Raw genomic sequence first — 23,363 nt, 5'->3', positions numbered from 1 at the left:
GTAATGAAATAATAACTTAGAATTCCAATTCCAAAGATTCTATCTTCTGTTTGATTCCAAATGCTTGAAAGAGCATATGCTAAAATACTAAATAAATCTTTTCTTCTTTTTTTATATAAATTCTAGTTTTTTTTTTTTTTGGTTATATTTTGATTCTTTTTGGTAATAATTGAAGCCAAATTAGTTGGATGAGCTGAACCCACAACAATAACTAACAAGCCTCCCTTTCCAATCAACCTTCCCATTTGACTTCATATATAGGAAGCATCTTTGCACCCTCACTCTCACCCTGTCTGTTTTCTTCATCCAAATGGAAACAAGTAGAATGGATGAACTTGTGTATAAACATGCATATAACAGATTCAAGTAGAATTGAAGAATGTCCATATAAACATATATCCAGTCTCATCATGTTCATTGTCCTCGAAAAATAGACAGAAAATTTTCCTTGCCATATCGGCCTTAAAAGATCGGATGAAATCTGACCTCAAAGAGCAAAATGTATCTTTTATTGTAAAAGCAAGAAATTAGTCTTAGCATCCCTGCTATGGATACACAAAAGCAAACTTTTAAATCAAACCTAAATGAACAAACGCCAAAGAATAGTGTTATAATGAAATTTGAAGGTCTTTTGCCTTCTGTCTTTCACCCTACCTTTTTCCTGCTGCTTTCTTCTGTTTTGTTTGCAATTTCTTAGCAATTCCAAGAAGATGATCTCTTTATCAATGGCTTCATCTGCTTGTCCTCTTCCAGAGAAATCATCCCCAAGTGAGACGGATCCTCTAGCATCATTTTTGCCACTAAATATCCTGCTATTGACCATGTCTGATACTTCCGAGCCTGTTTACCAATAAATCTCCCAAGTGTGCCATCATAATATTCTGGCCAGCTATCTTTCAGCAAACGTGTCTCAGCAAGATCAATAGCTCGTCTTGCAATTTGTGGTCTTCCCGTCTTGATGCAAGCAGCAGTTAGCAACCACAAAAGCACTGCATCCAAAATAGTGAATAATAGCAGGGTGATGAAAAAGGGAAGCTCAAGGGCATTAGAATTAACTATTACAGAAAAACTCATCATTAAAATAAATGATCAACCAATCTATTTTTGGCACAAAATCACATGCTAACATTCAACTACTATTTATTATACTCACATCTCTGATTTTCTAACAAGTGATGAGACAACATACATCTCTGATTTTCTACTAGTTAGAACAGAGAGGACATGGATGGAAAAAAAATCCTTTACCTTATTTTTACTAAGCTTATGGAGATATGGTCTTAAATAGGGCATAATAGTACGGTATCATCCATGGAGCCAATCCAAAAAGGGTGAAAAGGCTTCTTTTTTTTTTGTCCTTTTGTTTCTTAAGTAACCGCTCTCAGGCCCATAGTACAAACAGCAGCTAAACTAAGAAAGTATATTGCTTCCCTCATTGATCTCTCCCAGTGAAAGTTGCTCTTGATTTGTGACATCAACCTTTATAAACTTAAACCACAGAGAGAACCAAGTTTAAATACATGTAAGAGACAACTAGTTTTATTAACTGTTACACTGATCCGCAAACCTCAAAATTGCAAGTCAAGAATGATAACAGAACCCAGGCATGCAAACTCCACAAATCTGAAAGGTTGCTCAAACATGTAGACAACAAATTTATCACCCTTATAAATTTGTTAAGGGGCTTCCAATGTGTAAACATCAACTGATGGTCCTGATAAGTACAGGATCATGAGAATCATGACCCAAATTTTATGATGTATTGCAAACAAGTGCAGGAAGAGAATTACTGTCCTGAACTCTTTTACCTAGTATTACAGGATTAAGCTCCCCTCCGCATTCTATCTGTTACTTTTCAATACACTTGTAATCAACTTTCACATGTCCATCCATGAATTGTGGAAATCATACCTATGAATGGTCATAACGGTGTACTCAAAAGTAATGGAGGGGAGCTGGACCCAGTATTACAAGGGTTCTTTTAATTGCTTTTAAAGCATAAAATTAACAACTCAAGTTCACAGAGTAACTACTACTTCCCAAAGTATTACGTGAAATCATTTTCAAGTGTCAATCAGGTTGTTGCCTACCTTCAAGTAGCTAAGTTGTTGGTGATAGTTTATACTTATCAGAAGACGGCAGCAATTTGGGAACGGGGACTTATGAAAGTGGAATAGCTAGTTCCAAACTCTTGGTGTTACCAATATTAGCTTCAAGTTTCAGTGTATTTTGATTGTAATTTAAAAGAGTTGAAATTTATACACACAAGACCTTTTAACAAACAGCTAAAGTGTCAACCAGTTTGTTTAATCCTAGTAAGCTTTTGGTGGTTTGTTTTGTTTAACAAATAAGCAACAATTACTCTGTACCAGCTTCATGCTTTTACAAGATGCCACCAATAAATTTTTAGTTAATAACAGAAATAATCAATTATTTTGTCAATAAGACAACAATTAATTACCCATGCAACAAACTAATTTCCTTTCTTATAAGATCAAAAGCACTAAAATGAAGATAAATTATAGAAAGAGATCGCCATACCTGGCCAGGATCCTCCATTGTGATAACTCCATCTCGTGTTCTTAGGGTCACAACCAGTGACAATTCGCCAGTCATGACTTTCTATTGCAGGATAAGCTATTTTTAAAGGCATTTCTCCAACAAGCTCATCCCAACGGGCTTCAATAAGGTCCATTATAGCCATTGATTGCTCTGGAGTTGCAAGAGAAGATAGGATTGCTATACAGTTACCTAAACAAAACCATCGGAAATCCATCCTTGCAGGACTAACATTGCCAATAAAGTAGCCACCTCGTGTTGGCATAAAATCAAATACCCAGTCAGGAATTGAATCAGGAATAACATTAAACTTATTTACTGCTGTGTGAGAATATTCCTCAGTTTTATATCTGTAAATATCATTTAGTTGTTGAAAGTCAAGCCAAAAGTAACTGCGCATGTGATAACTCAAGGCATGCAAACGCTTTACAATTCTTTCAATGCACTCTTTTCCTTCTGCATCATGCTTCAGCATTGATAAAGCACACCTCAACGCCATAAAGAAAAGTGCTTGAATTTCAATAGGATAACCATAAATACCCTGTAACATAAGTTTACAACATTAACATAAAGATAAGACTTACTTTTCAAAAAATAAATAAATAAATAAAGATAAGACTCCTAGGTCTCAAAGAAAGAGAGAGAGAGAGAGAGTGGTGACAAAAAAAAAAAAACAAATATCAATCGTTGTCACCTCTATTTGATATTAATTAGAAAAAAGAAGTTTGAAACAAAGGTGTTCACAAAGTACTAATGCAGAATGCATAAATCAGATTTACTTCTTATATATTACATCAGCACACATAATCAACCAAGAGGAAAATTTTGAAGAATGCAATAAGATCTCTTTTTCAATACAAAATAGAGAAGAAGAAAGATAAAAAGATTGCTAGGAAAAGGAGGCATGATGCACCTACCTTAATAGAAACAATACAGAAATGCAAGCATAAAGTGAAGATCAATAGGCAAATATTATTTTTAGATACAAATCATTTCCTTGATGAATAAATTACAACCCCAATCCTATATTGGGAATTGGGAATATATATATATATATATATATATATATCTATCTAGAGAGAGAGAGAGAGAGCTTAAACTCATATTTACGGGCTGGCTTTTGTGGGTAAACTGTGAAACCCATTGGGTCAAAACAAACAATACTTCATAGGTTGGTTCATCACCATAGAATAACACAAAGAACATGTTTTTCTCAGACATTAAAGATGAGTCCATTAACAAAAATTTCCTCCAACTAAACAGAAGGGGATAAAGGAGGACTATAACTTATAAATCACTTACAATCAAAATAAGGATCTGGTCACCCAAAAGAATCATTTTCTTAAATGGTGATGAACTTAGAATAATAAATTAAAAAGAATCATAAGCTTATCACTATCACCACATAAATCCACATCATTCTTGTCTACCCTATCATGTAAAAGCCTAGCAAGCAATGCTACACAAATGATCAAAAGCTTATTTTCCACCATTCATCCCAAGTCTACCACAGAATAGGACTAAGCTTTTGAAATCTTGCAATCAATTTTTACTTGGAATGTTAGCATCACATCCATGACAATGAAAAAGACAAACACAAACCAACTAAATCCTACCATTTCTTAGCAATATTAGGATGTGTATATTCAGCTCACCTTTATAGTGGACATGGAAAAGTTAAAGTGGACCATATTTTGTCTTTCTTAGCCAGTTATGGTCCCATCAAAAGGTAGATCATTTATATTGCAACGATCCTAAGGTAAAAACTCAACATGGAATCATATAGCTTTTCATACAAAGTTAATAGAAATTAACATGGGCCAAGAGCCCCAGAACTTATTTACATTCAGCAAAGCAAGATTTGGCTCAGTCTGATTGTATCTAATAATATTCTCATGGAACTGCTTTATTTTTACCAGATAACATTATTCCTTTATAGTCATTCAAGGCCAAAAGACCATTGACAAACAATGTATTGTTGGTTAACTATGACAGTTTCACACAAATATTCATGTAATATATCATATGAAATCAATTTTGAATTCATTTGCTTCAATGACTTCCCATGACATTAGGAGATTTAATACCAGATTAAGAGTAGGTTAGTCTAAACAAACAAATAAAACTACAGCAGTTGCTCAAGACCATCACAGTAAACCACATCAATATGTTTATAGTAGCAGCATGCTACTAAATTAAAACCAAGGCAAGGGATTTATATATGTCATGCTGCTCCATTCTCTTTGCCACTCACCTCTAATGATAATTATCTGCCACACTTTATTTTTCCATTAATAATACATATTACATTTAATTTACAATTTTCATAAAGTTTGCTAATTTTAATTCCCAGATGTTTTGCATGTCTCACATTAATTAAAATAACTGTGATATTGGTAAGGAACCTTACTTATACACACAGGGGCAGACACACACATGCGCAAAAGAGAGAGAGAGAGAGAGACTACAAAAGATAGCTTACCATTCTTCGATCAATCATAGAGCATCCATCAGCACAAAGTAGGGTTGGGAATGTATCAAATCCTTCTGATAGACACAGAGTAAGTATGAGCCTCATTCCTTTTTGACACTCAGGTGTCTCCGCAAGAGATAAATCCCCGGTAGATTTTGTATATGCACGGAGCAGAATTATCCACCAAAATCCAGAGTCAACTGGAGCAACTCGTCCAATGGCACTCTCTCCAAAATCTGCAATAATTGTGTCTGTTTTACGTACAGGATCATGAAGCACTTTGAAGCTAGCTGGCATTGCACCTTCCCCTAGCTTGAATCTATCTATTCTTTTCTCCCACCCTTGAAGTTGTAGGGTCTTCAAGAGGAAGTTCTTAACTATCTCAGGCTCTCCATTCATCAGAAAAGCCAGAGCACTGGGTACAAAATCTCGAACAAAAACCTGAACAAATATCAAACATGAAAAAAAAAAATAGTCTCAGAAAATTTCAATAGCATAACTAAACAGACGGTTAAGGATTTTGAGAATAATAAGCAACTATAAATATTATAAACTTTCCTGCATCTTTAACTTAAACAAAATATTTTCAAAACAAGAAAGTTAATGATCATTTAACTTAATCTTTCCATTTTTCCTTACCAACCCTCTTTTTAACAATCAAAATTCCCTATTCATATCAAAGTTTAATAGTTGCTATGAATGGCTTGAAGTTTCACCTGATCAAAGTTGTCCAACGTGGATCAAGGTATTAACTATTAAATGGTGTTATCCTACATTAAATTAAGTTTAGAGTTTCCTATGGCCTTATATTCAGGTTCAAGCTTTCTGTCTCTTACCATTTAATCTTTAGGTTGAATGCTTAACACATGATCATAATCAATCATAGATGTCATGGTCGTAGTTTATAAATTTATACATATGCAATAAGAATTTCAACATCACAAACTCGAAACTGAAAAGGTTATTCACTATCTGATGAGAACTTTACCTGATCATAGTTCAAAACTTCCTCAGAAGCATGATCATATGCGGCAATGGTACCAACGGGTTGGCCTCTGAAATACACCAATGATCTCCTGAGAGCTTCCCATGCTTCAGCCACCATGGGGTGAGGTTCAAAGGAATTTCTAGCTGATGAAGCCGGAGTATCAAAACCTGACCTCCCACCAGGCGAGTGAGTGGTCTCATAATTGTCATAGCTTCCTCTAGTGAGACCAATAGAGAGCTCACTTAGTGACCTCTCATCAAATGATCTTTGCCTCTCTATGTTAAGCTTTGGCTTGTTAAGAAGGCGTGACAGATCATAATCATCCATTTCGGAAATTGAGCAGGTTGAGCTCACATTTCTAAGTCCCATCTCTTTAGTCCCATCCATTTCTTTGTCTTCAATGCACAAAAACGAAACTCTCAAGTTTCAAAAGAAGAGATCTACAGTTATAAAGAAAGAAAAGATAAATGGATTAGAATCCCAAATACTATGGATAACCGTACCCCTTAAGAATAGCAAAGAAACATGCTTAATATAGAAACTGAAATGCTACGACTATATTTATAAAGCTGAAGGAAATAAAAGCCTTTGCCTCGTTATTTATTCAACAACCCATTTTCCATTTTTGTTACAGTGCAGAAAACAAATATAAATTTAATAAACAAAACTTTGTGCTCAGTACATTACCAAGATGGTTGAAGGATAAGAAGGAATTTTCCATCCAACCGACCAACCCCCATCATCATCATCGTTATATATACGGATTTGCAGATGACGCACACAAAAATTAGAAAAATGGAACCTTCTATTTACAGATTCTAAATTTTTTTTTAAAAAAAAAAACATATATTTATTTGTTTTACAAATTTTTCTAACAAATTTACTGCATTATACTTGACTATAGGAAAAAATTACCAGAGAAAAAATAATCAAGATCAAAAAAAAAATTCAAGAAAACAGATCAAGATGCATACCGAGAAAAAAAACCTAAGAGAATGAGAAAAACACAGAAACAAAAGAAATAATGCAAACCAGGCCACATAAAAAAGAAAACCCAGATCTGAAACTCATCCAAAACATCCAAACAAAACTCAAAACACACCCTCCTCTCCCCAAAAAAAAAAAGCTTTAAAAGTAAAAAATAAAAAACAAACCTTTAAGAAAACCAAAAAATGACGGAGAAAACGAAATTCTCCGGAAACCCCAAGAGAGAAAAACGACCGGCGACTTCGCCGGAAAATGGTTGGCGAAGGGCAAAGGAAAAGAGAGAAGCGAGAGGAGGAAGAAGAGAGGAAAAAGAAAGCAGGTGGCGAATATATGATATTTATAGAGAGTGAGAAAGCACAGACTTTGTAATAACAAACCGTACTACCGTCTCTGTCTTTCTCCTTCCCTTGTAAGAATAAACAAAAAATGGATTAAGTTTACCGGTAATTGCCGGTAAAAGCACGTGTGAAATGTCCACGCGGCACTAAACGACACAGTTTGGACACGGCTTTGCTGTCTGATTTGGCTACTGCAACTGGACTTTTCACTGCCCTCATTTCTTGAGCCCCTTTCTGTTGGAGGGACTTCCTCTGTTCTTTTTTGACCAAACTTTATTTTTGTTAGGTGGGCATTTCTCCTATTTCATTTTAAAAATACCCCTCTATTAAAAAAATTTAAATTATTCACAAAAATTTATATAAATTTATATTTTTTATTATATTTAATTAAATTTTTATAATTTTATTTTAAATAAAATATATAATTATCTGATGTAATATAATGAGGTATTATAATGATATAATGACATAGTATAGTGATATAATCATATAATATTTTTTATCATACATATCAATATCACAATAACATACGTAAGTATAAAGTGATAAATATTTTTTTATTAATGATAATGTGGTTTAAGATAAAAATATTAAAAAAAATTAATTTTTTTAATAATTTAAAATTTTTGTAAAATGTTGTACCTATTTTGGTATATGAGTGCATTGCTTGGTGGGTTGACTTGGGTTTGTGGGTTAGCATAGGAGGGGCTTAGGGCAAAGGTTGGTACTAGGAGGATGAGACAGAAGCCATCAAGGCATGAACCAACTTGGCTGTTGTTAGGTTTAAATGGCAGATCAGATTTGGTTCACATGCCTAACTTCATCTTGGTTGTCACCTTGTAGGTACTAGTACTTTACATCTCTCCCCTCTTCAAATATTTGTCCATTCCTCAATTTGGTCCTATCTTAATAGTAAAATAAGAGATTTTAAAATTTTTAGGGTTCATAATTTCGTACTAAATACGTTTTGCATCTGTTGAATTTTTTCCAACTTTATATTAACTTGTTGATTCATTTAAATTATTTATCAGTTTTTCTTAAACGTAATAGTTCTATCATACGTATCGTGTAATAATTTCATCATATTTTAATTTTTTTTTACTCGAACATGATATTGATAAAAAGAGAAAAAAAAAAAGGATTGTCCCTCCCACTTTTCATCATTAAAATTTTATTTTATCAATATTTTTGCTAATTGTTTTTTGTACTATTTGCTTTTTATTTTTTTTAATTTCTATAAAACAAAAGTGAAAAAACAAAAAATAATATCATAATCAATTTAAAATAGATAAATAATTAAATTAAAACATAATTATCTATATTAGAATTAGAATCATATTTTTTTCATCTAAAAATAATTGAATATATTTTGTATATAGTTCTTCAAAAATTTAGGCGTTTTTATATTAAAACGCTTTTTTTTTCTTTTTTGCTTCCAAAAATAAAAATTAAATAGTAAACATACAAACTACATGGAATATATAAAGACATGAGTAGTATAATTATTATATATTTGAAAAGAATATCATGTAATAATTACTAAGCCAAATATTGGAGTGATTTGGTACATAAAAATTACTATTTATGTATGTGGAGTTCATAATCAAAAACTATGTTTTTCACATATAATTGATAATAATGAAATTAATTCAATTACTAATAAAATGCTAAATAAGTTACCAAAGAAAAAGAAAAAGGCACTACCAACTCAACCCTTTTATGATGATAAGTGAAAATTTCTTTTCAAAAAACAGGAAAGATAATAAGTGAAATATTATTAATTGATAAGACAAAATTTTCAAGTAAATAACAAAATCAGAAAAGAATAAAGAGCAAAATTAAACAAATAAAATAAATTAATGTAAAACCCTATTTGATGACAAGATCTTTGATTCTAATTGATTTGAACCATTTTAGTTTAAATTTATTTTAATAAGGTATTTAACGGATAATATTTAGAATATTAAGATAGAATTTGAGTGATAATTTGAAAATTTTAATTGGATATTTATAAGATGAAAGTATCGTATAAAATAATAAGATTCGAGTTAGGGTATATTAAAGATAATGAATACTTTACTTGTTGACATCTCTAAATATATTAATCATTGTAACGAGTGATGAATAAGGCATGAAGTATAAGTCAAGTGAAAATACCAATATAAAATGGTATGTATCAAGAGTATACCAAATTAATATCAAAGTACTTTTTCTTCATTACATATAGTCCAAAAACTTGAGAGAAAATGTAGAATAACAACTTCCACCTTTCCACCTCGAGGCATCTTCACTTTGTCTAACCAAATCCCTCACGTATTGGGTACTTCCAAGGAATTTCACTTTGCTTTACCCAATTCTTCAATGTCCATGTGACTAGACAACTTTTGTAGCTTAGGTACTACTTTTGGATAAGTTGACTTTAACTCCATTGATCACTCAAGGGGAAAGTACCCAATGAAAACTTGTTGAAAATTTTAGATAGATTTTAGCTGTTTAATGTTACGTTTGGTTCATGAAATAGTCATTTCGAGAAAAATGATTTGTAAAAGAAGTGAAGACACCAATATGAAATCTAAGAATATAACAAATATAAAAAATTGTTTTAATAATAAAAATCAAAGTACTTTTTCTTAATTAGATAAGACCAAAACTTGAGAGAGAATATAGAATAACAAGTCCCACCTCCCTATCTAAAGGCATCTTCACTTTGTCTAAACCAAATCCCTCTCGTGTTGGGTACTTTCAAAGCATTTCACTTCGTTTTTACCAATTCTTTAATGTCCAATGTGACTAGATAACTTGTATAGCTATGTACTACTTTTGGATAAGGTGGCTTTTAACTCCATTCATCACTCAATGGGAGGTTTTCAATGAAAATGTGTTGAAATCCTTAACAAGATTTTCGCTAATTACGACATGTTCGGTTGGGGGAATGACAATTTCATTCCCTTTGATTCTTGAATACCCTTTTATACCTTATTTGGTTCATCGAATGATCGATTAAGAGAAGTTAAAATAGTTATTACCGACCTCCTATGAAGTAAGGAAAAATATATTATTTAATTACGTTAATTTTGTATTCTTTACTTTTAATTTTTTTTCTTTTTTTAAAAAAATTGACCAAGGAAAAATATTTACAAAATCATATCTGTCTTTTACAATATATTCAATAGAAAATCTACTCAACGTTTAATTTTCATTAGTATAACAAACAAATTTTTATATCATAAATTCAATACTGCAATTTTTTAGAACTAAAAATTCAATACTTAAATTTTTAGTTTTGAATTTTTTTTAATTTATCAAACAACACCTAAGAACTAAGTTTTTAATTTTGGAAAAAGTTTAAGTTTTGAATTTATGATGTAAAAATTATTTGGTATACTATTGAAAATTAAATGATGAGTAGATTTTCTATTGAATATTTTGTAAAACAAATATATGATTTTGTAAATATTTTTCATTGTTAAAAGTGAAATTAAATTACAATTATTTCCTCTGAATAAAGTTGACTGAATATATTAACTTATTCAGTAGTTTTTAGTTACTTAAAATTTTCAACACTTCTTCATTAAGAGTGTTTTAAAATTGAATATTTGAATTATTAAATGCATTTAAAAGTTTAAATTATTAAAAATAAAAATTTTTAATGGTTTGTCAAACATTGACATAAGTTCAATTAAAAAAAGGGGGATCGAAATTAGAAAAACTTAATTACAATTATGAAGCACCTTAGGTAGAGATTATAATTTTTCTAATAAAAGAGAAAATAGTTATCTCGATTTGAGTCGTTTTTTGCAATAATTATAACAAACACATATACTCCAAAAAAATAAAATTATAACACATACACATATACGCGTACACACGCATACACAGATATATATAACAATTGCACGTATCTAATATTGAAATTGAAATACGTGAAATCTTTGATTGGAGGAAAGACTTTGACGTAAACTTAGGTGATTGTAAAGTCTGGAATTGAAATTTATAAAAGAAATGACAATATTCAAAGACAAAAAGAAGATTTTAAAATAATATAAGATCACATTTTGCATATGTACGGTTTGCCTTCTAAAGGAATTGATATATGGATTTTGCATGCGTGTGTGCTATGATCCATCTGTCGCTTTTTTCCATAACTTGTGCTTAACTTGATACATCGGTTGTAAGACTTAATTTTAAATAAATATTTTTTTATTATATTTAATTAAATTTTTATAATTAATGATTGATTAACAGTTGTAAATTTAAATGTTACTTGTGTTATTTCATGTCACGCTATATTAACGTGACATATTAATTAAAATGTATTCATAAAAATAATCATATTGAATATCTCAAATTTTATATTATATAATAATAATAAATTAAAAATTAAGAACAAAATCACCTTCGTCATCATCTTGTTTTTGTCGGTAATTATATGATATTTTTCACTTTTTATATTATTGTTATATGAGTATAAAATGATAAATAATATTTTAATTATAATGATGATTAATCAATTATTAATTATAAAAATTTATTTAGTTTCAAATAAAAGTAGGACATGATCATTAAACATAATAGAAAAATAAAAATTTGTTTAAATATTTAAAAAATGTAGTAGCATGCAAGAAACACAAGTTTGGCAAGGAAGCTTAAGGTTGTAATCTAACTAGCTGGGTCAACGTCAACATTAATTGGTCCAAATTCTGATTGGTTGTTGTTGGCTGTATCCTTGTCGCAAACCAACACAACCCAGCACATGTTTTTTTTTTTCCAATTTCTTGGTAAATCCTAAGCATCTACTCAGCAATTGGTCATTCCTTTGCAACTTCATAAATCCAGATATAACACGTAATTAAAAAATTATATATATATAAACATGCGTAATTCTATATACTTTTTCATTAATATAACATGAAAATCATTATCATGTAGTAGATCTCGACATGCTTTGTGACAACTTTTAATAGACTAATATTATTTTGTCAGATTTCTTGCTAATAGTATAAATGCAATAAATAAAAATTTATTTGCGGTCAACGTAATCGAACGATTGGATTGTCGGATACTCTATAACAATTTTCTTTTTAATCATATAGTAGTTTTTTCCAACTCGTGTTTTTATTTATTTATTATTTTTATCATATTCTTTAAAACTAATTGCATTATTATAAACCCTCATTGACAAAGTGCAACATCATGTAATCGTCTTGTTTAATAAAAGATTAAGGGCATGAATCGTGACTTAAAGTAAATCACGTGTACCCAAACCTAAAAGAAATCAATAGCCATCTGATAATACATGTTACCTATAACATAAGACAATGGGGGCATTCCTTCAAAAGTCTAAACGAGGAACATATGGCGTGGATTAAGTCATTTTCAGTATCATTGACCATAAAATGGTTGGAAGAATGATTTCCCAATTGGATATGATTTTGACCCAAAGTTGTGCATGCTTGTTGATGCTTTGCCACTAATTTCTCCCAAAATTAAATTTTATAATTAAAGGATCGGCCCCCTTTTTGGGGTAAGAATTTTAAGAGAAGAATATTATGAAGTTCGAATTAGCTCGATCAGAAAATAGTTCAGATAGACATAAATAAAAAATATATTTTAAGATTACAAGTGTTCATAAAATAATGATGGATTTAAGATTTTATATGAAAGGTAGTTAAAGGTTTAATGAAACCCTATATCTTAAATTTTATACTTATAATAAAAAAAAAATTAAAAATTGAACGGTGGCAGCCATCACCTGGTCACCAATTTTGCTTTGCCCTTGCCTTGAACTCGAGTGAATTGGATAAGCACATAATTTGCACTCTAAATTAGTGACCAATATTTTATATGAAAATGATATTTTGCTAAAAATTAAAAGTGAGAATAGATCAACACCTTCTAGTGTCAATTGACCAAGAGCCTGGTCAATCAACCCTCCCTTACATTGATCCGCTAATTAATTTTCAAGATAAGAATGAATATAAATAGATTTTTTGTTTATATATATATATATATATATATATATATATATATATATATATATATTTGCGAGTTCATAGGAGTAAAATCCAAAATTATGAAAACATTGAACTTTTATTGAAGTGACAAAGGGGACAGATAGTTGACATTTTCTCTTGAATAAGAAGATTAATATGATTTTTAGCATAACAATAATATTGATAATTTTAAGCAAAAGGGTTGGCAAAACATCTAGAAAAGCCCTTAAACTTATTTAGAAAAATTCAAATAAGCTCTTATATTTTTATTATGTTTAAGCAAGCAACTATACTTTTATTTTGAGCTAAACAAGCTTTTATATTTTTATTTTGAGTCAAATAAATCCTTATAATTAATAGTTGACTTAATTAAAATTTCACTTGTCATTATATACCACGTGGTGTTGATGTGATATGTTGACATGGATGATGGTATGGCATATTAATGTGGTATAATGAAATGGCTATGTGGTATTTTTTACTATTCACATCAACGTCATATAAATATAAAATGACAAGTGGCATTTTAAAAAATGACAAGTGGTATTTTGTGTAATGACTATTAGTCAACCATTAATTAGAATGACTTATTGGATCCAAAATAAAAGTATAAGGGCTTGATTAAATATAATAAAAGAATAAAGGTTTATTTGAATTTTCTTCAATAATTCAAAGCTTTTTTTGAGCATTATGCCTAAAAGGGTTTCAAATCAAAAGGTTTTTTAACGCTCATTTAGTGTTGGAGTCAAATAATATATTTGAAAAGACTTAAAGTGTCAATCAACACTCCCTAATATAGATAGACACTTTTCTTTTTTTGTTTTTGCTTTAACTTTAAGAATTATTTGATGATTTATCACTTAAAATAATAATTTTATAAAAAATTATCATTTTTAGATGATGAATCTCAAATTTTTCTTTAAATTTGGGTCTTTCATTGCCTTTAATCTCGACCGTTCATTCTAATCACCCTCAACTATATATACTCCTCATTTTCACTTTTTTCCACACTTAGTGCTCTTTTTTCCACTCAAAGCACTAGAGTCTAAGTCTATTTGATGGTTTAAGGAGCCTAAAAGAAGTGAGAGAGTCCAAAAGGAGTCTAGAAACCATAAGAGGTTTAGAAGTCTTGGAAGAGTATAGACACTTAGAAAGAGCAAAAGCTTAGACGGCAAGAAGCCAAAACAAGCCAAAAAGGAGTTTAGAAGACTAAATGAGCCCATAGCCCCATACGAGTCTTAAAGGCTTAATTGAGCTTAGACAATCTAAACTTCAAACAATCGAACCTAGTCTCTCATTCGAACCTAGATCCAAGCATATTCATCTTGGTAACATCTAAATCCACAATGACAGAAGGAATCCTAAAGTTTTAAAATTTCTTATTATATTCTTACTCCTTTTAGAAATCTATAGTTTTGCCTCTACAACAATTTTTTTGTTTGGTGAGATGCTTCTATAGCAATTAATCAACAACTAATTTTAGTAGACTTAAAGACTAAAATAAAACTTATTGTAGTAGAATTATTCCCCAAGCCTTATTGCCCCAAGACTCCACAACTAACCCACCTTTTGTTTGACCCTTTAAATACGAAATTTTGACTCCACTATTGGGAATCCACAAGCATGACAAACATGGGAGACAAAATATCCACATGAACATCTATCGTGTAGATATTAGTATGCATGGGTTAAGATTATAATGAGTATGCAATATACTAAGAGAAAATGACATGAGAGTGTGATTGACTCACACATACGCAACAAAATAAATGGATCGAAAAAACAAAACAAAATAGAAATTTTCATGCCTTATCCCATGGATCTCCTTGGTGTTTTAACACAATCAAAACAAAGGGAATATTTTGAAAATAATATTACCTAGCCAAGTGATATAGTGATCATGATGGCAACCCTTTTTGTTTATTAAAACTTGCGACACACCACAAGAAAGAAAGAAAACCTGAGCTACTTAATTGTTAGGCCTTCAATGGTTGCACACACAGTTACAACGGATTCTTCAAAAAGAGGGAGTTTCTCAACCACGTCAATATGCTAACAATGTGGATAACTGATTGTCCTTTTAACACATTATCAATTTCACTCTAGGCTGATTTTAGGGAGAAAAGTGCTTTTCAACTGTTCCTCTCAAGTGGCAGTTAAAGTGCTTCGACTAGTGTGTTGTCAAACAACATATGTGAGGAATGGCTGAAAAGTGAGTTTTATACCTAGGTTAAAACCATCCTTGGTTTTTATTAAAGGCCTCAATATTATAATTATTTATAATATTGACCCCATGCTTAATTAAACTCATTTTAATTAAATCCTTAGAGGGTAAAACCTGGTGTATGATTCAAATCCATCTTAAATCATCACACTCCAAATTTAATCCTTATTACAACTTATTGTATGTGACCCATTAAATTCCTAATATGTTGGCAATAACATTCAATTATAATCTAAGTGACCTTAAGATCACTAATTCAATACTATCGACTAGAGTGGTATCTAGCAACACATCATGGTTATCTAATTGTTAGCAGAGTCAAAGGGTTCTTTGATAATTTTTCAGTGTACAGTCTATCAGTGTGATTCATTCCTTATCACATATATCTCGAAAAGAATGAGAGTATGGTACAATGTCTACTCTCATATCATTTTATGTTAATTTTTTTAGACTTCACCATTAGTTTTATTTGAGACTTAGAAAACTCCTTTCTTAATCTCCAAGTCGCCTTGACTAAGGATTACATATGGTTAGTGTGAACAAACTTAGGGTGATGATTCTTCTCTTAACCACTCATTTGTTTTCACGTACTTCATGTTACACCTAACATTCATCCTTTTTAAGCATCCTTGGTTATGACCCAAAAAGATGAAGTTAAAGCATAGCACTCCGCATATAAGACAACTTTGTATCTCAAGTTATGGAGTAATTACAGGACTGACACATGAGAAGTGTTCCATAGATACTACAGTGAGCTACCAAATGGACATGGCAGGTCATGTTCAATGAACTTGCATCCTATGCAAGCACCCACATATTAGCTCAAAATATCTTTATACTTCAACATATGAGATTACTTGCTTACTTCATAAGTAAAAAACATAACATGTGTCAACCTTTAAACATTATTAATACCTTATCTTGATAATACAATGGCCATGAACTATTTTGAAATAGTGCTTTGATGCATAAGGCTCTCACAATTATAACTCGCTTATAATTCCTTTGCAAAGCCCATATGTTCCAAGGGCTTTATCTTTATAAGTTAAAGTAACTAATTACAAGGCAATTTATGAATAAATAAATATCTCTTGTTGCATTATAATAAATGTCATAATACATTAATTAACATGGAATACCCTCCACAATCTATGTGATTGGCTTTTGGACTCATTCCAACAAATATGTATGTACTAAAGTTATTTTAAATCATATAGATGTATGTTGCTATTAGGATTGTCATACTAGTATGCTATATAAACTATATGCCATCATGATTGTAGACACTAAATTATAAACAAGAAAAATTAAAAATATATATAAAAAAAATATATAAAAAATGAAAAATGAAAAAGAAAGGAGAGAGGTACGACTGGCAGGGTGCGGACGCACCCTGCCAGGCACCTCTCTCACCTGCCAGACGCGAATTTTTCGCGTCTGGCAGGGTAGTGGAATTGCCCCCTTGATGCCCAGGGACAAGGCAATGGAGAGTGCCCCCTCCAGAGCCCAGAAATCTGGTATAAAGGGGAGGGGGATCCGAGCAACCAGAGGGGAGCCAAAAAAATAGACAACAAAAAAACCTTAGAGCCTAGCAGCAGAGAAAAACCAAAAAAATATATCAATGAATGCCAAAAACAATACAAAAGAGGGTGTGTGCAGGGAGAGTTAAAGCTGGGGTGTTTGCCGCCGGTTAGGAGGAGTAAAAGCTGGGGTTTTTGCCGTCGGTTAGGAGGAGTAATAGCTTGGGGGTTTTACCGCCGGTTAGGAGGAGTAAAAACTTGGGTATTTGCCGCCGGTTAGGAGGAGTAATAGCTTGGGGGTTTACCGCCGGTTAGGAGGAGTAAAAACTTGGGTATTTGCCGCCGGTTATGAGGAGTAATAGCTTGGGGGTTTGCCGCCGGTGAGAGTGGGTAATAGCTGGGGTATTTGCTGTCGTTTAGGAGGGATAAAGCTCGGGTTATTTGCTGCGGCAGTAGAGAGAGGAAGGAAACAGGCCGAGCGACGGTGAGAGTGGGTAATAGTTGGGGTCGCTGCCGATGGGGGATGATTTGAGAAGAGAAGAGAAAGGCGGCGTTTTTAGAGAAAAAGAGAAAGTACCGCCGGCATAGAGAGAAGAAAGAAAGGTGAAAAGTGAGGAGAGAAAAATAAGAAAAGGAAGTCCATCTCCCCTAAGCTGTACGGAGTCGTTTGGTGCTCCAGAGGGTGCTGTGCAGAGCCAAATGGCGCGTTTAGTGCCAGTTGTGGTTAGCCTAATTGTCTTGAACTAATTTAGCGTGATCAGGTAAGGAAAACTTCACTCCTTTGCCTAATTGATTCATAATGATTTAATTGCTTAGGTTATTATGGTTTGATTTGTTTGGATTTAATCTATAATATTCAATTTAAGCTTCATAAGATTAATCTGAAAATATTTTAATACAGTGCCCTAGAAATTTCTGGAGAATGTTTTTTTTTTTTTTTTAGGATTAGGATTGGTTTACTTTAGCATAAGGTTCTAAAATCTTTTAGATACTATTTTTAGGTCAAAGAAGATAATACACATAGAGAGATATAAATCTATATATAAAAATACAATATAAAAATAAAATATATACATATAGCTAATAAAAAAATTTAAATGTAGGAGAATGTTTAATAAGGGTGAGGGAAGTAAATATGCAAAACAAAAAAATAGATTGCTAAATGAAATATATATAAATGAATGAAATAAATAGTAAACTAAAGAGTTACATATAGAATAAGTAAGTGAAATTGGAAATTATTAGGCTATTAGTGAGGTATTCTTAAATAAAATATATAAAAGAGCATGGGAAATATTTATGTACATTAAAATATATATTTAGTGAATAGAGATAAATAAATAAATATAAATAAATATAAACAAATATATTATGTTAAGTATCAAAATAATTATAATAAAATAGATATGGGAATCAATCTTAAAAAATTTAATTAACTCTTCAAAAAAAATATAATGAATAATAAAATAAATACAAAATACTATAATATTAACTATAAGTATAATATGTCGATGATGGGATAATCGATCGGGATGCGAGAAGTCGCAATCCCGAGCTTATGTTCCCTAGGCTCGGAATCCGAATCAAGGCTCCACCAGTACGATGGGAGGGCCTCAATTTCAAGATTCCGAAATTCTTAATAAATAAAGAGTTTGATTATACAAAAAAAATTACTCGATAAAAATAATAAATAAATAATAATAAATGATAAAAAAAAGAAGATAAAATAATAACAATTCAAACATATAATAAATAATTAATTTGAAAATACAATATACATGACATTAAATAAATAAAAATAAATAAATATATAATAGTAAAAAAATAACTAATTCAAAATTAAACATTGAGTATTAAGTGGCATAAAGAAATGTTAAGATAAAGATAAAAAAAATAATAATAAGAAATAAGAATAGAAAATATAATAATAAAATAAAAATAATTAATAATAACAAAAAAATAGATAATTGCTTAGCATATATGTATTGCATCATATATATCATTGCATATAAATATTTCTGTTTTCGAGTTTAAGCCCCGATGATGGGATCTTTCGGGGATCCTGCGAAGGCGGGTATTTCTCGAAAAGTTCCTTAGGTGAAAAGATGTCCTCGGATCCAACCAGTATGATGGGAGGGCTCGAGAACCATCTTTAATAAAAGGCTTTTGCCCGAATTGGGTTCATTATGCACAAAAATATTATTTTAAAAAGAAAACGTACGATGACCCCGATGACGGGAATTATTCGTCGAATTTGCGAAGACGAGTTTCTCGGATAATTCCCTAGGTGAGAGAATATCCCGAGTCCCACCAGTATGATGGGCGGATTCGGAAAATATCCTCGAAAAAAGGTTATTTGTCCGGCATTTTTATCTCACGCCATGCATTTCATCTCGCCACTCATTTGCATTCCATTTTAGGTTAAATAGGAGATAAAATAAAAAATAATAATTAAGGAAATCTAGTGAAATTAAAAATTAAAGCCCAATAGGATAATCTAAAAATGGTACCGTTCATGGAACGGGCGTCCGAGGGGTGCTAATCCTTCCCCGGGCGTAACCGTACTCCCGAACCTAGATCCAGAAAATTGTAGATCGGTTTAAGGTTCTTTTCGGTGGGCTTAAAATTAATTTAAGTTTTCATCGATTAGAATCGAGTCAATAGGTGGCCAATCGCACCTAGTAAAAAAAAAAGATTGGTGGCGACTCCTAGTTTAATTTTTAGTGAGTTTTCACACCCACGTCTAGCGGTCGGGTTCCCGGACCCGCACGTTACGACAGCTGGCGACTCCACTGGGGACGCCGAGAGTCGAGCCATTAAAAAATAATAGGTTATCCAAGGCTTTAAATAATCCACTGTTTCCTTAATATTAATGATTTGTACTGCATATTTTGTTTGGTACATTAGTTTATTTCGCATTTATTACTTTATTGTTTCTAATACTTGGGGGGATTTAGGGTAAAGGGATGTGAGATTGTTACTTTGAACTCATGATTTCCTTCACACACACAGCACATTTTACATTCATGCATAAACCCTCCACCCGGGTTATATCCTTTTTAGGAAGGAGTTTAGTAGCAACGCTCTCGTGAGGTGATAACCTCCGCACGGGCTAGTGAAGACTCCCACTCAAATCGAACCTAGTCCGTTTGAAGCCTGTAATAGGTGAGGACCGGGGTGCCTTACTAGTCCGTGTGGACGACAGTGAGGAACGATTTGGGAACCTTAGCTCTGTTTATAAACCCCGCTCAGCATATAGAGTACCGAGAGCAGCTTAACCTTAGAAAGGGCCATACCCGTGAGAATATACCTTATAAGTAGGTACACATGAAGGAATTTCTTCCACTCCCTCTATTTTAAATTATGCCCCGAGATAATAAAGTATCGTGGAGTAGACAATAATACCCATGATATTGTTTGTTATTCTCTCATTATTTTTAACATTCCATTATTTCTTTTTACCATACTAACTTAAGTTTATTTTGCTTGTCATACGCATGTTACATGTTCATTTGCATACATCGTAATTGCATATAGGAGAAATATTGGCTACACAACATTCAACCTAAGAAATCCCAGTTATATCCATGGCATCGTCATCAGCAGGCCCGCTCAACATATACAGAAATGACTATGAGATAGAGTTACAATGAGGCAGATTCAACAAGAAAAAAGAGACTGTTTGACCCAAGGACATATCTCAATTTTACCCGAGAGAGTTCACTTGGATCTTCAGCAGAATGACTTTACAGAGATGGTAGGAATTTGGGAACAATGGAGACGTGCTCACCGAGACAATTTTCAGAACAAGTATGGACACATTGCATGGCTCCTATATGTACCAGTCGATGACCCGATGCTCCGAGCCATTGTCCAGTTTTGGGATCCCTCATATCGTTGCTTTATCTTTAACAAGGTGGACATGACCCCTACCATAGAAGAGTACTCCTCTCTGCTCCGGATAGACCATATGCAGCCTGACAAGATCTATTGGAGGGCCCAGAAGACGGGACACCGACGAAAGTTGGCCAAGTTGTTAGGAATGACTACGGTAGAAGTGGATCAGCATTTGAAGAAGAAAGGAGATACAGAATGCCTTCCGTGGAGTTTCTTGAATGGATATATTAAAAAACACATGGAGGATGAACAAGGTCTCTTGGCTTTTGCGATGGCAATTTACGGCTTAGTGGTCTTCCCAAAGGTTCTAGGTCATGTGGAGGTGTCAGTCATAGACTTCTTTGATCAGGTGACAAGGAGCATCAACCCGGCCCCATCCATCTTAGCTGAAACCTTTAGATCCTTGAATTTCTGTCGACGCAAAAGTGAGGGACGATTCATCGGATGTGCTCAACTCCTAACCATATGGATCAAAAGCCACTTCGAATGCAAAGAGAGCAAATTTCGAAAGCTTTATCTGTCTGCGAGTTGTCCTATCTTTGAGTTCTGCGAAAGTGAATGGCCTGACTATAAAAAGAAAGAAGAGTGGGTCGCAAGGCTCCGGAGGTTAATGAGCATTGAAGTGACTTGGAGAGCTCCATGGATGCCACGAATGCAAGTAATGTATAAATGTGGGGATAAGCCGTGGGTACCACTGATGGGACCTTGGGGAGCCATCAGCTATGCCCCAATAATGGTGCGGAGACAGTTCGGATCAGAGCAGTTCGTGCCCATGACTCACCAGCTCGACCAGTTAGAATTTACATATGGAGAGCCAGAGACGCTAAAGAGAATTGAGAAAATTGCTCAGGACTGGAAGAAAACTTGCCGAGTAGATCAGGGAAGGGTTACTGATGAAGTCACCACAGGATATCATACTTGGCATGACCAAAGGGTGAAAAATGTCATACATCCCCCGAAGAATCCATCAAAACATCCCGTAAACCCAGAACCTCAAGACGTCCTGCTGGAGAGTGAGTTAACGAGGAAAAGACTTGAAAAGGAGATGATGAATATGAAGCGAAGACATGAGGATGAGCTAGAAGAAGTGAAGAAAGAGACTGCAAGAAAGGTACGGATGGCTTTGAAAGGGCGGGATGAGTGGCAAAGCAAGTTTGAGGAAGTGAGCGTGGCAAATTCTTCTCTGTTAGCCAGAATACAAGAACTCCAAAGTGCCAACAACGCTTTGCAGCACGAGGTACAAGGACAAGGACAAACCATCCAAGAGTTGAAAAATGACTGCGACATGTTGGAAACTGCCATGGAGGGCTATAAGGCACAGTATGAAGCAATAAGGCAAGAATATTTCCAAATGAGGGAAAGAAACAATTCATGCACACAAAGCCTTCAAAGGAAAGAAGCTGAAATGCAATGGATACTGAGACAGATGAGAGAAGTGGCATTTAAAGCTCGGGGTAATGGCAGACAAGACCGAAGAACTCAGGCGAGAGATCCTTCCCAAGGATGAATTGAGTGAGCGGTTGATCAATCACCTCAAGATGGTTAGGGACCAATATGACAAAGTCGATTTTTCTTTTTGATAATTATGTATGGTTTTAGACAATGATGTAATTGGATATTTAAGTTTTATGGATGCGGATTTTCTTATGGTAAATGTTGGATGGCCAATATTTTTCCTATTCAAATACATTTCATTTGCATCATAATGTATGATTCAGATAAAAGTAATAAATAATAATGCACTCAACATAAAATTCTAACTTATTCCTTGAACTAATAGAACAAAATTCCAGAAAAACAAATTCTCCACAGATACAATACAAGAGCCCGTTCTAAGATCATGGGGGACGAGCATTCAGAGAGGATGGATAAGATTGAGAAGAAGCAAGAAGAAATCATGGGTCAGTTATCAAAAATTTTGGAGTTAATATCTACAGATAAAGGAAAGAAAGCGGCAGGGAGTTCTGGTACACCAGAAGACGTTCAACAGACAGAAACCAATACAGACCCCGTGTATCCACCAGGATTTACACCTCCACCTGCAAGGAATGCTTCTATTCCCATGCCATCCGTGGGTCAATATCCATTTTTTGGGATGCCAATAGGACCACCACCAACTTATGCTCAACAAAGGCCAATTGAAGGGGCAAGTCTTTCAGATCCCATCTCTGTACCTGATCTGGATGATCCAAAAGAACAAGAGAAGCTCAAATGTGGATCCGTTGAATCGAAAGATAATCCCGATACCCATCAAAAATTTGACCTTTTTGAGGAAAGACTGCGCATGGTAGAAGGAATGGGAATGTATTGTTCTATGGATGCAATTGAGCTTTGTCTGGTTCCAGATGTGGTTATACCCCCAAAGTTCAAAGTTCCAGACTTTG

The 23,363-nt window shown here is 33.0% G+C and overlaps 1 protein-coding gene across 2 annotated transcripts; it reads right to left on the bottom strand.

Annotated features, from left to right (window-relative positions):
• Positions 1-335: 335 nt before the first annotated feature.
• Positions 336-7,335, bottom strand: LOC18592971 (putative alkaline/neutral invertase D). 2 transcript variants are annotated; one of them, XM_018125558.2, is made up of 5 exons: positions 7,175-7,335; positions 6,021-6,460; positions 5,042-5,473; positions 2,542-3,100; positions 336-989 (listed from the first exon to the last, which is right to left on the bottom strand). In XM_018125558.2, exons 2-5 carry the CDS (start codon positions 6,405-6,407, stop codon positions 694-696), a joined length of 1,674 nt encoding a protein of 557 aa, XP_017981047.1. In that variant the 5' UTR covers positions 6,408-6,460; positions 7,175-7,335; the 3' UTR covers positions 336-693. The 2 variants fall into 2 exon arrangements, with proteins under 2 accessions (XP_017981047.1, XP_017981049.1); XM_018125560.2 differs by lacking the exon at positions 7,175-7,335 and adding an exon at positions 6,708-6,851.
• Between the last annotated feature and the right edge of the window lie 16,028 nt (positions 7,336-23,363).

The sequence above is a fragment of the Theobroma cacao genome, chromosome 8 (assembly GCF_053813885.1).
Source record: "Theobroma cacao isolate CCN51 chromosome 8, ASM5381388v1, whole genome shotgun sequence".
Lineage (NCBI taxonomy): Eukaryota > Viridiplantae > Streptophyta > Magnoliopsida > Malvales > Malvaceae > Theobroma > Theobroma cacao.
The sequence above is the reverse complement of the archived record's forward strand: the minus strand, read 5'-3'. Positions and strand labels throughout refer to the sequence as shown.

Excerpts from the sequence above, each read along its gene's own strand:
- LOC18592971 (XM_018125558.2), bottom strand. The coding sequence starts at position 6,407 with ATGGATGGGACTAAAGAGATGGGACTTAGAAATGTGAGCTCAACCTGC. Across the intron at positions 3,101-5,041 it reads CTATGATTGATCGAAGAATG|GGTATTTATGGTTATCCTAT; the intron begins GTAAGCTATCTT and ends CTTATGTTACAG. Across the intron at positions 990-2,541 it reads CAATGGAGGATCCTGGCCAG|TGCTTTTGTGGTTGCTAACT; the intron begins GTATGGCGATCT and ends TTTTGGATGCAG.